Consider the following 14,565-nt stretch of genomic DNA (forward strand, 5'->3'; position numbering starts at 1 on the left):
GTGCAGGTCTCCCAGAGCGCTCTACCATCCCATGAAGTTTATAGGATGGTATTCACCAGGCAGGAACCTTGTGGGAGCACCAGCTTGCCTGAGAAGGCAGTTAATATGCCAAATATCAAGTTTAAACTAAATTCTGCTCTTCTGGGACAAATGTTTTCCCCAAGTGAGATTATCGAGAGTCACCCAGCCTCTGCAAAACTTGAAGGTTTCAGCTGCGTGTTGCGTCACACACAAATGAGCTAACGTGACATATCTGTGTGGTTTTTAAGTGAATTGTAGAAAGTACTTTGCTAGCAGCATGAAGCTAAAGTCAGGGTTTTAGCTGTTCCCTTCACATCGGGAAAGGAACCTGTTTTGAAGCAAAATATCCTAGATATCATAATTCCCACTCAAAGAATGGAAATTTATTTTCCATTTTTAAAAATTCACTTTGTTTCAGACAAGGCCATGTCCTTTGATATTTATAGAGAAATTTGGGCATATTTGGATATAAGTGATGTGTCCAAAGAGGATGGGTAATCCTGACTGACCCTGAGGCTTCACGTCTTCAGAAAAATCATATAAAATGTACTTCTTGAACTAGCGTCAAAATTTGCACTGAAACACATGAACAGAGCCCTAAAATATAGTGTACCTGAGAAAAAAACCCACATATTCAGAAAGTTCAGTAAGCCCATTTTGAAACCTAAGATGTCTCCAAATACCATTGTGATAAATGCAGTAAAAATTTCAGGTTTTTAGGAAGAACAAATCGAAGTGGAGTATGAAACTTATGGTGCGATCTAGTCTATGGTTACTGTAATCTATTAACTAAACTTCATCTGTGTGTCCCAAAATATAGACAACCTTCTTTTCTCAAGATACCTTGCGAAAGTGAAAAAGTGAGAGTCTGACCTCAAAAGCTCTTTGACCCTGTAACAGCAGATCAAGTGTATTTTAATTAGAAAAAGATTCAGACTGCAGAATACAGGTCTGGCTCTGGACCTAAACTGCTCCAAAATGCAGCCTGGCTGAGATATTTCAGCTGGGGCCTCTTACTTTCACTGTGGAAATAAAGATGAAAAAATTCTCCACTGTAACATTGGTGTGAATCCAAATTGACAATAAAATCACTAGAGTGCCTTGGGATTTACTCTAACAGGAAGTTTTATCCTGCATATCAGCATTAGTCATGCATTAGGTTATAAGTCAAGTCAAAACAAAGTAATCGCATATTGAATTGTGAAGACAAATGAAAGTAAAAGTTAAATCTTGAGTATACTATATTCAATAATCAGGTGTTGACTTTAATAGAACCAGTATGTCGCCCAGAAAACTGTCTGCAGGATTTCAAGTCTTTGTTTCATAGACATAATAGGCATTACATTGTATGCTCCTCTTCTGAGAAGCGAGGACCTGAAGTAAATACATATGCATGCTTGATTTGATTAGGAATTGCACTTTTAATCACTTTTTTTAAGGGTAGGAGGTCAGGTCTTCTTTTACCTAACTGTAATCTTTGGATTTGGACATTTCTGCTATCTGAAACGGGAGAAAAAACTCAGCTTCCCAGCAGCAGGTTTGTTCTACAGGTACTATAAGAACTCAAATGCCACGTTGCTTTGTGGCAGCAGCTGTCTCCATTCTTTGAGGCACTTTATAGATAAAACAAGTTAATTTTAAGCAACCAGGAAGTTTACCTGAGTCACTGTAGACAGCTCACCATAATAAAATATTATTTTACCAAAATTTGGCAAATTCATTCTCCTCAATCTGGTATTTGAATGCTAAAATATCCAACAATGTGTTTTGATTTCAAATTGTTTTAGTTATTTTAGCCCTTGGAATAACACAGCTCTACTCCAGAGGTACTTTAGTCTTCCTTACTGCCTCTGCCAAATTTCTGTTTTCTGTTTTCCATTTGCTTAGTGCTCTCATCATGAGCAAAATGTCTGTGTCACTTCCCCCCCTCTATGTTCAGGATTTTTCTTGAATCATGTAATGTAAGAAGAAAAGCCAAAAGAAGAACGCAAGCTCTTTACGGATGTTATTTTTAAATACAGGAACTTCTGCGGGGCTGTTTGAACAGGAGATTCCTTTTGAAGAGTAGATAATAAACAACATGATAGAATTAGCATGCTTGTACAACTAGTCTTACAAAATCTCATGTCCCAGCCCTCTTGCAGGTCAGCATAAGTAAGACTCCAAAAAGCACAAAATATCCAAAGAGAAACAACAGAGAATCAGGTTCCCAAGCATACCTGATGCTGTGGGGATTTGGGATATTTGCTGAAACACGTGGACTGTCACCAGTGATCGGGGTCACTGGGTTGCTGGTATCTCTTCTCCCTCCCCATCTACTCCTCAAGAATTGGCCTGACTTGTGGTAAATACAACTTTGATTCCAACAGACGCAAGGCGAACTGCCCCATGAATCAAACCCTCCTCTTTTCACATCAAGGGCTGAATACGTGGGGAGGAAGCGGGAGCCCCTTCGAGCCTGGAGATGAGAGAGGCAAAGGAGTCCCAGGGGCGGCATAGAGACAGGGAGCTTGGCCCATTCCTACATGTTCTTCCTAAGCACTATGTGAATTGTTACCCACTTTTAAATCACAGGGCACCTTCCTGAGGGACCATCAGTTCCTCAGTCTGCTGGCAGTCACATACTGTAGTTCTGAACCCCCACCTGGGGACAAGGTTATCTTACATTTACAGTAGAATGAGTGGAAAATAGCAAGAATATGCTCACAGGATATTAGGATATTCTACTATGAAATGGCAAGAGAAATCCAGGTAAGAAAAACACTATTTTGGGGTTTCTGCCAGGGTACAAATATATTACAGCTAAGAAGTTTTGTAGCATTAAACAGTGCCGTAGTACCAGGCAGCGTGGTGGGGTGTGGCAATGACTGCTCTAGCAACGTCATTCCACTTCAGGGAGTGTGATCAGGAGTAAAACCACCAATGCTGCTTAATACCTTAATCCTGTTCACAGTCCTGGTTTACTACCAGTTTTGTTATTTTTGCATAAACAAATAGTTCCAACAGAAGATGATCTTTGAAAATCTTGTGTTTTGTAGTTTACTATGAAAAGTCATGGTAGCTTTTCCTGTGCTTCCAATATTTATAAAGTATTTTGCTATGTTACTAGACGCTAGCTGATGCCACATTTCAGCCTTTCCCTTATGGCTCGCTCTCCTCTCTCCAGCCACCAATTCGCATGAAACTTTCAGGAGTGCAATATCTGAGATTGCTGCCTTCTGATAAGTCTGCTTGAATCAGCAAATGAATTGTAAGGCTTTAAATCGAACAACACACAAACACGACACCCTTGGCTGACTACAGCATCATTTCCTAAGCAAACCAAATACATTTTTTTAAAAAATCAAACAAAAAAGTCTTGCGCTGAGCTGGACGTCATGCCTCTTAGAGGCTATTCATCGTCATGGCCAGAACACAAGAATGTCTGATAACATAGACGAGTAGGTTTTACTCTCAAGGCTCATTATTTATTATGCAGTATTCCATATCAAGTTTCTTAATAGCAGCCATAGCACTTCTTTATTCACAGTGTAAATGTGCTGTGTAAATGCCCGTAAAACTTTATGAGCTCCACTGCCTCACAGCACTTACAGTTCAGGTATGATTAATAAATCACGCATGTGCACACTGTTTCATGTCTCTCCCAAACCTTTCAGAGCAATCCTCCAGTTAGTTTGTGTGGTATCACTGGCAAAGAGCTCTTCTGCACTAACTGAGCAGTGGTGTTAGGGGTTTATTTGTTAGCTAACTCTAAAAGACATGAGTCCCCTTGTAACAGAGCTGTATCAGCAATTTAATTAACTTTACTTTTTCACCCACACATGGTCCACCAGCTGTTTCCTTCATCTCACACACTCCCTGCCTCGCTTATTGATGCTGCTGAGCACCCATACCCTCATCAATGATTGCTTTATTTCATGGCCTGACCTCTGTGAGACTTCTTGAGGGTGTAAAGCAGCAGCCTGGTTCTACTCAATCTTCTGGAGAACTCCCACTAGATGGCACCGACTATCTGACATTCTCCTCCCCACCCCGCATATGAATTTCCTTTGCATTGCTCCAGGTCTTCTCTCTCTCTCTGCAGCATTTCCAAACACTGAGCTCATCGGTTTTAATAACAGCAAAAAACAAACAGCTCCTGGGATCTTTTTTCCTGTCCTTACAGTGCTGCACAGATCCAAGCCAAAAGACAAGCTATGCTTTTTCACAGACAAAAAGACGGATTTCCAATGTCATTTCTACAGCTAGTTCAAGAACCTTACTGGTATAGCCATTAATTACTTCTTTCAGGACCGTCTTCTTACAACAAGTCCGTAGTGGTTCTTTATTTGCTTACACGTGCATGCATAATAAACCTAATCTCTGCAAGAACACCCGTTATCCCAGACAGACTGACGAGCTGGACAAACAGGGAAAGCTGTGAAGAAAACTGATGTGGCAGTGACTGAGAGCTGCAAGCAGTCATTTATCTCCTAGTAAATGGGAGGAGGGGGAGAGAGTCCTACACAAAACCTTTTGGGGGAACTCAAACTGAAACTGAATCAGGCAAAACGTGGCTCAATGAGGTTTTGGTAGCAAACAAAAAATAGTAATTCTCTCAACAGGAAGTAGTCAGGAGTAATTCCTCACCCATAGGACTGAAGCAATTTTGGGTATCTCAGTCATAAAATAATCACAGTGCACAAAGAAGAAAGATTTAAAACAGCGTAAGAGCTGTACTTGTGTCAGTGAAATGGAGAAAAGCTTTGCAGACCTGGGGACAGGGATCATTACATCTGTTAAGGTGTCCAGTCATGTGCATTGAGCCATGGGAACACCAGGACCACGTTAATCCTACAGCAGCTCACATGGTAAAGAAGAATTCCACTCAAATTTGTCAAGGTATTTGAGCTACCGGTAAGACAAATACTTGCACAAAAAGTAAACACTAACCAAAAAAACAACCAAACCACACCCCACACCCCCAAAATGAAGTCCTAAAGACTAGGGAAAAAAATTGGGGAAATCGCAGGATTTTCTGAAACACAACGAATGATAGGGTTTTCACTTAAATTAAGGACTGCTTTTCTTTAGCAAGAGCTCCGTGACTTCCCAGATAGCCTTTTACAAATTGAGGCCTAGGCACTGCAAACAAGTACGTATGTGTTTAAATGCAACCACTCCTACCAAGTTCAACAGTGACACCTGAAACACAAGATGTTGCAAATCTTTCAGGAGAAGACCTTACGATTTTTCTGACAGGTCTTTCTCCAATTCAGCTGTTTTCTCCACTCCTCTCTACTCTTCTATGTTCCCAAATAAACCTGTAAAATTCCTTGGACTGGAACTAATTTTATTTTGTAATGTAACAGTAAAGCACTTCCAAGACTAACAATGAGGACAGATAGTCATGCTTTGTGAGAGAAGGTTGCACACATTTTCCTGGTGTATAAGAGCAGCATAAAAGCTAGAAGTAAATAACTAAAATTAAAATAAAATTACAATCCAGGGATAACCCTGTAACTGGAAAAACAGTTTCTGTTTGAGTCTGGCAAGCCATGATAATATCACTAATGGAGATGGCAGCCCCACGAAGACAAAAATGATTGTCAGTATGGCTGTTAAATTCCTGAGTTCATTTGAATCTCGTTTAAAGTTCTTTATCTACATTTCTTCAGATTTTATACATAAATTCCTGAGTGCTTGTTTTCTCTCCTCAAATTAACTTTACAAAGTAAATGGTTCTTTCCAGATTCTGCTTAAAAGTCTCTACTTCAGATCCCTAAAAATCACAGAGATATCACAGATGTAAGTATCAATGAAATGTACACTAGCTCATCAGTCACTGCCTTATCTTACGGTGCAATGATAATGGAAACAATCGTGGAGATGAAATTTCTCTTTCCTGGAGGGCCAGACAGTTTTACAGCTGTAGGATATCAGACCCTGGCTTTTATTCAGGTGCTGGAAAACAAAAAGACTGTGAAAAAATAGACAAGTCCGACAAGACTGGAAAAAGCTGGGGATGGAACAATTCAAAATTCACTGACCTATTTACTTCTCCATCTGCCATGGCCTCCAGTCTGGACAGCCCAATGGGAAATGCACCAGGAAAATGTAATCACTGGGGATTATTCTATGTATCCGTAAAAACGTCTGCAGTCAGCGCTCCCAAGTTCAACATTTTCCTCTAACTCATAAAATATGGAATGCAACTGCTATCTTTTGAAATGGCAAAATGAGGAAACCCACTTCCCTCTGAGAATATTTCAGCTAGGACACAGGATTCCCCAACACTCTGCTGCGCAGAAAAAACACCAGGCTCCTGTGCCTGAAGTGGTCTCTTTGTATTTGCACGGTGCTCCTCCAGGAGTTGGATTTTTTCCCTTTTCCCACCTCACTGGGGGCACAGCCCCATGTCTTTTACATGTAGTTGCTCATACTACAAAACACATCCACCTGCACGGGGCAGGCTGAGCATTACTGTCGTTTGCATTTCACTTAGTGGTTCAGATTGATCTGTAGTATAAACAAAACACACAGAAACAAAACACACACAGATCCCTGTCTTCGAGCACTTCTGTTCTACGCAAATAACATGCTGTTAGGTGAGTGCCTAAGGGCTCTAAGAGCCAGCCCCTTAATTGTACGAGTATTCATATTATCACTAGCACTCAAACATTTTTATTCTTCTGGTTTTTGTAAAACATGAGCCCTGAGGAACACAGAGGCTTCCAAATGAAAGTTTCTTATAAGGTGGATCATCTGACCATTGTTTAAAGTTAATTCATTTTTTAACACGGTATTTAAATGATTTGGGATCCTAGTACTGGTTTTAAATGTTTACTACCTGTTTGTATGGTAGCTGTCACGTTAAGAACTATGGAGCATGTAACGCTATGAGGACTTTTTTTCTGGGGATTGCAGCAAAGGCTGCAGTCAAATTCCAGTGTTTCTTAGGAGCTGTTCTGCCTTGAGAGGCAACTAATAGCTCCGACACAGGATACACTGGAGTACTGGCCCTTGAAGTTCATCTGTGGTGACTGTATGGCAATGATGTAAAGTCATATATGGCAATTCCAAGTGCACCCCATCTGTGTCACACGTAGAGTGAATTTGTAGTTCCGGGCATACATAGTTCCATTACTTCCTCATACTATTAAAAGAACTGTACTTTTTAATGCATCTGCTTGCCTGCATTAATGATTTACAAAGGATAATGTTTTGGAGTCAGTAAAATGACACGACTGTTTAAGCCAGGAAGCACCAGAAACAAAGTCATAGAATCACAGAATAATTAAGGTTGGAAAAGACCTCTAGGATCATCAAGTCCAACCATCAACCCAACACCCCCAGGCCTCCTAAACCACGTCCCCAAGTGCCACGTCTACACGTTTTTTGAACCCCTCCAGGGATGGTGACTCCCCCACCTCTCTGAGCAGCCTGTGCCAGTGCCTGACCACTCTATCATTGAAGACATTTTTCATAATATCCAACCTAAACCTCCCCTGAAGCAAATTGAGGCCATTTCCTCTCATCCTAACAGAGATATTCAAAGTCAGACCGTAGCCTCCTTGCTCATCTCCACTAGTAACCACATTTTCGCATCTCAGTATGGAATGATGTTTAAAGTATTCTCTTTACCTACGCAGAATTTTCTTACCAGTCCTACCATGAATGCTGAGTCATTCAGAAAAGTGTATCTTTATATGCATCCATGAGGTGGAAGGCAGCCATCATCTACTGTTCTACAGCCAGAACCGGGGCACCAGAAAACAAATATCCAAGCTGCGTTAACTTTGAGTGTCCAGCTTGGGACACCTTATGCCTGTTTTTTATTTTTCAGAATATTAAGTAGCGTAGAACTTTCTATGTTAAAACACAGCCCTCCTTGTCCTCACCTCAAATTAGGACACCAGCAAACAGAGTTCAACTGATTACTTCAGCTGGACACTCAGGGAGACGCAACTGATAGGTCAGCTATAAAAAGCCTGACTTCCCCTAATGTCACAAACCATGACCTCAGGCAAGGATAAATTCAGTTTTCCCAGGGAGCATTCACCTCTTCAAGCCCAACTTTTCTATTCCTTCAGTTCCTGACCACTAATAAATGACACCGAGTGTTAAAACAATCTTTGTACGCATTAGTAAGCTTCAGTCGCTGGACAGAAAGGTCATTCTTGCCTAAACATCTGCAGTTGGAATGTACTTTGTAGCTGGAGAGGTAATAACATATGCCTTGCCAGTACATTCCTTAGCTTCTGGCAACCAAATGAATGGGCTGTGACTTGTATGGGACAACCTTCACTGTACATTTCCATCACTTTGGATCCCTGATCCATTGATTGGTAGGATTAAAAAAAAAAATAAAAGACCTGTTGCCTGATCTATTTAACTGCTCTGTTTACTGGATCATTCTGGAAAAACTCAGAAGCTGTTCAGTGATAAATTTTATTAAAAACTGGTATCCCTAGCTACAAAACAATCAGGGAATCAGGCTTAGTAAAACTGACAGTGAAAAAAAATGAAAGAAAATACAAGAGAATTACATTAAGAGGAGGAAAACAAAGGAAACAAAAAGCTATGTAGTTCTGTCATGTCCAGACTTAATGAGGACTGGCTTCCCACATATTGTGGTGGATGGTGAGAACCCGTGTCCCAAAGAAATGGGGTATTTCTAACATCCCTCCCCTGAACAGGTTCTCTGTTATCCAACTGAGTCTGAGAACGTGTAGCCCTTCCTTCTCTTAGGGAGCTTATGAGGTTATACCTTATATATCTCTCCTTTAATTTCTCCAAACTTACAGGAACTCCATTTTGCTCAACATTTCTACAACCCGATTAAATTTGTTTGAAATTGGTCAATGCGTTGGCCAACTGCTTGTACTTACAAGGCACAAACTGACAGACGGTTTGATTGCACAAGCCTCATTTGCTTAGGAAATTAAGCTAAAGATGATAAATAGGTGTGTATAAATGCCAGCCCATGAATTCCCTGCCGCAGGCTCCGAGCATGCTTCCCATGGTATGACATGGCTCAGAAAGCACTTATGGCCCATCTTTTCTGATTATATCAGTAACTTATTCAGTGATTAGTCAAAGTAACATCACTCTCCTAGCAACTAATTTAATGCTTTTTAATATATTACAGTCTGTTTTGGGTCCAAACCTTTCTGTTTTAGGATTTCCAATTCAAATTTGCCTAATAGCTTCACATAATAATCCCTTGCTCCCAATAAATTCCTAATTTTAACTCTAATTGGTTTGCTCATGAAGAATCACGATTTACATGAGCTGAAGGAGATATATCACTAGCTATTATTGAATATAAGTAATATTTGATTAAGCAAAAGGAGATACTAATTTGCTTTTTTCTCAGCATTTGTTAATGATATTGCCAATTTTTACAAGCAGATAAAGTACACTTACAACATAATCAATTAAATGTATTTGGAATAGGTATTCAATGATGATGTCAGTTCTGTGCCCTCTTAAATTTATGATGTCTATTCATCATAATGATAACCCGAAGCAACTACCATATTCAGATGAAGTTGCCAGTTAGCCAATTGCTCGCCAGTGCAAAGTGATCAAAACTAAAGGCGTAGACTGGTTCATGAAAGTTACGTAAGCAACAAGCGGAAACAGAAGTTAAATAATCTGAATAGCTGCAATACTGAAGGATAAATCACCTTCAGTGACTTCAAAGTCTCATTCTACTTAACTGAGCTCGGCCCGAGGAGCCTGGTAGTGCAAAATGCACAGGACATCTCTGAAGGAGTCTGGGAGAGGAAGGGGAGCGGGAGTTTGGGCGATACTAAGAAACGTACTGGGACTGCTCTAGGAAAGACATGGCTACTGTAAACCTGCATGAAGATAAGTCAATTTGAGACCCTCATGGTGTTGAACAAAAGCTTTTCTATGTAACTTCAAGAACTTCATGAACTTCTTAAAGGCAAGGGAAAAGAATATGATTTTTTTTTAATTAAAGTATCACTATTTCAGAGTAATTACAATTTCTTCCTGGGTGTCTAACTCATAATTTTGAACACTCTGGTCCTCAAACAGAAAGCAAGGCATTCCGTTAACTTAAAAGACAACAAATACAAATTGGAAATACATTTTGTTAGCAGTCATACCAGCTTGTGGTACTGACTGCTATTAATTGCTTGTATATGTAGACTATTTGAATAACAAAATTTTAAGCCTCTTTGATGTAGTTTTTCTTTTAAGGCCAGAATAATGCCTGTGAAAACACAGATGAACAAGTTGGACGTATTTAGGAAAAATAACTTTGGAGTATGTCTTTGATTTTTTTGCTTATTATGACTTCTAGTTTAGCCTGAGTCTTGGCTGTTGGTTGGGTTTTTTTTTTCCTGTAATAATTTACCCTAGTAAAGAGAACTCTAGTTATACTAATTCTGAAATTACACTGATTAAGGATAAACGCCGTAAGACCTGTCTCACCTTTTTATGCACGATGGTGGCGTTTGGGAGCACAGCGTTAGCACAGGCATACTCTGTGCTTGAACTAGGATTCACCAGCGCCCTGCGCGTGGCTCTTGGAGCAGGAAAGGGCAAAGGGCAGGCGAGGCCATGATGGACAGCACTGCTCGGGTGCGGCTGCCACCCCGAAACAGAGCACGGTCACTGACCTGTGAAAAAATAAATTAACCTGGTGAAGAGTGTAGGTTGATCAGGTGCTTGGTTATAAAAGCAGGATCTTTGGGGCTTTGCTGTATTGGTAGGACACACCTCAGCCCTCAGGAGCTGGGCGTCCTGCTGGCCCCCCTCAGGCCTGGTCTGGCTGCAGCTGCCTACCAACCGGGCCTTGTCCCTTGTCACCCCCATCCCTGTCCCTTGTCACCCCCTGTCACTGTGCCATCACCCCCGGGCCTTGTCCCCTGTGCCTGTCCCGTCACCCCTTGGCCCTGTCCCTTGTCACCCCGTGGCCTTGTCACCTGTCATCCCCTGACCCTGTCCCCTGTCCCCCGTCCCTGTCCCCTGTCACTCCTTGGCCTTGTCCCCTGTCCCCCTTCCCTGTCCCCTGTCCCCCCGTCCCCTGTCACTCCCTGACCCTGTCCTGTCACCCCTTGGCCTTGTCCCCTGTCCCCCCCGACCCTGTCCCCTGCCCCCCCCGCCATCGCGGCTGTGCCAGGCGGCTGCCACACGCCTCGTCCCACCCGGTGCCACACCGCCCCGCTGCCCCCTCAGGCAGGAGGCTCCCGCCGCCCCGGGCCGGGCGTGAGGAGAGGGGCGGGCGGCGGGAAGCGGAGCCCCCGGCGGGCCGGACGGACGCGGCGGGCACCCAATGCGCTCAGGCGCTGCCGCCCCGAAGGGAGGGGAGAGGCGCCGCGGTTGGGCCCAATGAGGCCGCGCCCGGAGCGGGACTTCCTTCGGGGATCCCGCGGCGGGGAGCGGCGGCGGAGCGGGGCTGACACGTAAGTGCGGTGGCCGGGGGAAGTTTGCCTTTGTCCCTCTCAGGTGGCAGCGGCGGCGGAGCCACCGGCCGGGCGGGTCCCCGCGGCGGGGCCGGGCTGAAGGCGAGCAGGGAGCCGCCCCCGCTGCCCGCAGCCCCTCTCCCGCAGGCCGCACGCCGCTGCTCGCCCCTGCCGCGGGGACCCCAGGGGGCCGGGGCCGTCAGCCGGGGGCCTCCCGCCGCCGAGGGTCGGGCAGCGGCGGGCAGCCTCCTCCCGCCGCCGAGGGCCGGGCAGCGGCGGGCAGCCTCCCCCCGGCCCGCAGCATGCGGCCGGGGCGCCCGCCCGGCGCCGCGCAGAGTCCCGCCGGCTCCGCTCCGAGCCGCAGGGCCCGCTCGCTGGGAGAAGCCGCCCGGACCGTGGCGGCGGTGCCCAGGGGCTGAGGCGCTCGGCCGGCCCCTCCGTCCCTCCCTCCCTCTCCCTCCGTCCCTCCCTCCTCCTCCTCCTCCTCCTTCTCCTCCTCCCGGCGCGGGCCCGGGGCCTCCGATGTCGCCGCCTCGTCGTCCGCCGCCTCCAGCCGCCCGCCGCTAAGCCGTGAGGGGCGGGGGGCCCTCGGGACCCCGCCGGGGACATGGGCAACGGGATGTGCTCCCGAAAACAGAAGCGGATTTTCCAAACCCTCCTGCTCCTGACTGTGGTGTTCGGCTTCCTCTACGGGGCGATGCTCTACTACGAGCTGCAGGGCCAGCTGAGGAAGGCTGAGGCCACGGCGCTCAAGTACCAGCAGCACCAAGAGTCTCTCTCAGCTCAGTTACAAGGTACTTACCTCCTGCCACCCCTTCCTAAGGCTTGCAGAACACCCTCCTCCTCCTCCTCCTCTGGGGAAGCCTGGGCTCCAGCTGCCCAACCTCTCACAAAGTTTTGCTCCTTATGTGCTGCTTCCCCTTCTCTCCCTCCAGCCCGTGGGGTTTTGCTGTCTAACCGTGGGTAGGATCCTAGCCCTGCTGAGGTCTGCCCGAGTTTTAGTCACGGACTCCAAGAGAGCTCTAATTCCCCCTCGCTCCCACACATTTTATAGTGTTACTCTTATTCCCAAAGGACTGCACATCACTTTGCAGTTCCTGGTATAAACGGAAAAGGCAGGCATACTGTTCTGGAACTTTTGCGTGCCACTGTGTTGTCTTAGCAATATTAATTTTATGCTGTTGAGAGGACATTCAGCTGCAAAAATGCAAGGCTGCAGTTCCTGGGCAGCATAAAGCTTAAATAGCTCCAGGAGGGAGAGGAGTATTCTAATAGAGCATTTTTTAAAAAGAGTAATTTGAAAGTAAAATTCAGCCGAGTTATTTGGATAAAGCTATTCTGTTACTTCTGGAATAACTTTGAATTTCTTGGCTCAAAGCTGCTGCATAAATACAAATCCTTGTGTATCTTCGTTTAAGGATGCACCAAATGTGGGCGTCCTGTACTTGAAGATGAAAAGATGCTGATGTCTGACATCTGCTTGTCCAGAAATTAGATGCAAAACAGCAGATAGATAGGTGAAGCATCAGTGCTCTAGGAAGTGCAAGACCTCAGCACCTCTCCAATTGTGAAGTGCAAGATTGGGTTGGCATAAGCAAAGTCAGAGCCAACTTTCAGAACTCCTCAGGGTTTTATTTCTCAAAACTGTGTAAAACAGGAATAAGAGTGGTCTGCTTTAGCAGCTGTAACAGTATTTAACTTCAGGGTGATCTTCAACCATACTTTTTACGGTGGAAGCATACATAAACGCACGCCTGGAAGCATATGGCTTTTATGCAGAGAGCGCAGAATTGGGCTTATGCTGTTAGATTCTTATAGTGATTTGTTACTTGAACAGGTTTGGCTACAATCTGAGGCCATCGTTACTTAGTATTTAAATTTCAGGCCATTTTCAGGTAATGCCGTGGAAAAAATTGACAGAAACCTTTATTTTAGTCAAGAAATGTTTGCAAGTGTTTGGCTGGGAGATGGGTATGTGGCAGATGGCTAAAGGGCTACTTTTGCTAGTCTGTATATTTGCCAACAGTATTTGAAGAGGACACAGGAACATCTTGTTCTCAAGCTAAAATTCAACAAGTTAGCTTTTTCTGTTGCTCTGGCTATACCAAAGAGAAGCATGCAACAAACTTTATCCTAACACAGAGGAGAGATTCTTTTGATCCGATATATTGAGTCTGGACTGTTAATTTAAACTTTCAATGGTGAAACGTTATTTTGAGTAGCCATCATCCAAGCAAGTTCCTGGAAGCAGCAGGCGACTAGTTAGGTGATAAATGCAGTGACAATGCTGCATTTTATAGAAGCGTTTTCTTGCTTGTTTCAGTGTATCAATGACAAATGTAAAATAATGGACGAGACTCTGAAAACAATAATACCTTTGATTATCAATGCAATAAATTCACATGGCTGAGGGACCTGTGGCAATGTATCGAGCCTATTAAGCAGGAGATCTTATCTGTACCTAGTATGGTAGCAGTAAACCTTGTTTAAAAAAATTATGAGCAATTAAGTCACAGAATACAAGGAAAATCATAATGTAACAATAAAATTGGTCTTTAAAATTTTCCTGTATTGTGGCAATAGCTAATACACCTAAAAGGATGAGGCTGAGAGCCCAGAGGTGTACTAAATGCAGCAGCAAGCATTAAATGCCTGATCTCCCACTAAGGCAAATGGAAGCTGTATGCCTGAGGACTTGGGCCTAGGGAGCTAGAAATAAAATTTTCTTCCCTATCTTTCCCTGTACATTTCATGACTCTTTCTGGGATGGTCCGCCCTGTGTATCACCTGGATTTTTGCAGCAGAAGTTTATTAACGAGGATAACATAGAGAATTCAGAACCTGTGCCTGTGCCCAGCTTACCCGGAGATACACAAGCACCATGCTAACTGGTGACAGACAACACCAAAACCATTTTTGATCCTTTCCTGTTTAACTTTGATATAGGACAACAGGAAGGAATTTTCTTTAAACAGAGACTTTGAAACAACTTAAAGTGCTGACAGAAAACCCTGTGTTTGCAGGTGCAGTATCTGCACTTTGAACTTTTGATTTTAAATGGCCTGGATTTCAAATCAACAATGTGACTGTTGCCAAATGAAAAAAACTCTAAGAATATCTAGGC

The 14,565-nt window shown here is 44.0% G+C and overlaps 1 protein-coding gene and 1 long non-coding RNA gene across 3 annotated transcripts in view; one reads left to right on the forward strand and one right to left on the reverse strand.

Moving 5' to 3' along the window:
• Positions 1-1,949: 1,949 nt before the first annotated feature.
• On the reverse strand, positions 1,950-11,333 carry LOC142059652 (uncharacterized). The gene is made up of 4 exons (XR_012661467.1): positions 11,184-11,333; positions 10,468-10,655; positions 6,051-6,519; positions 1,950-5,964 (listed from the first exon to the last, which is right to left on the reverse strand). It is a non-coding gene; the product is annotated as an uncharacterized LOC142059652 (long non-coding RNA).
• A 33-nt stretch (positions 11,334-11,366) lies between these two features.
• The window catches only part of GOLIM4 (golgi integral membrane protein 4), a 34,528-nt gene continuing 31,329 nt past the window's right edge, over positions 11,367-14,565 (forward strand). For both annotated transcript variants that reach the window (XM_075098543.1, XM_075098544.1), the window contains exon 1: positions 11,367-12,235. In XM_075098543.1, coding sequence (XP_074954644.1) covers positions 12,049-12,235 — 187 coding nt within the window. In that variant the 5' untranslated portion in view covers positions 11,367-12,048. The remainder of the gene's footprint in view (positions 12,236-14,565) is intronic.

The sequence above is a fragment of the Phalacrocorax aristotelis genome, chromosome 7, assembly GCF_949628215.1.
Source record: "Phalacrocorax aristotelis chromosome 7, bGulAri2.1, whole genome shotgun sequence".
In the NCBI taxonomy this organism is placed as follows: Eukaryota; Metazoa; Chordata; class Aves; order Suliformes; family Phalacrocoracidae; genus Phalacrocorax; species Phalacrocorax aristotelis.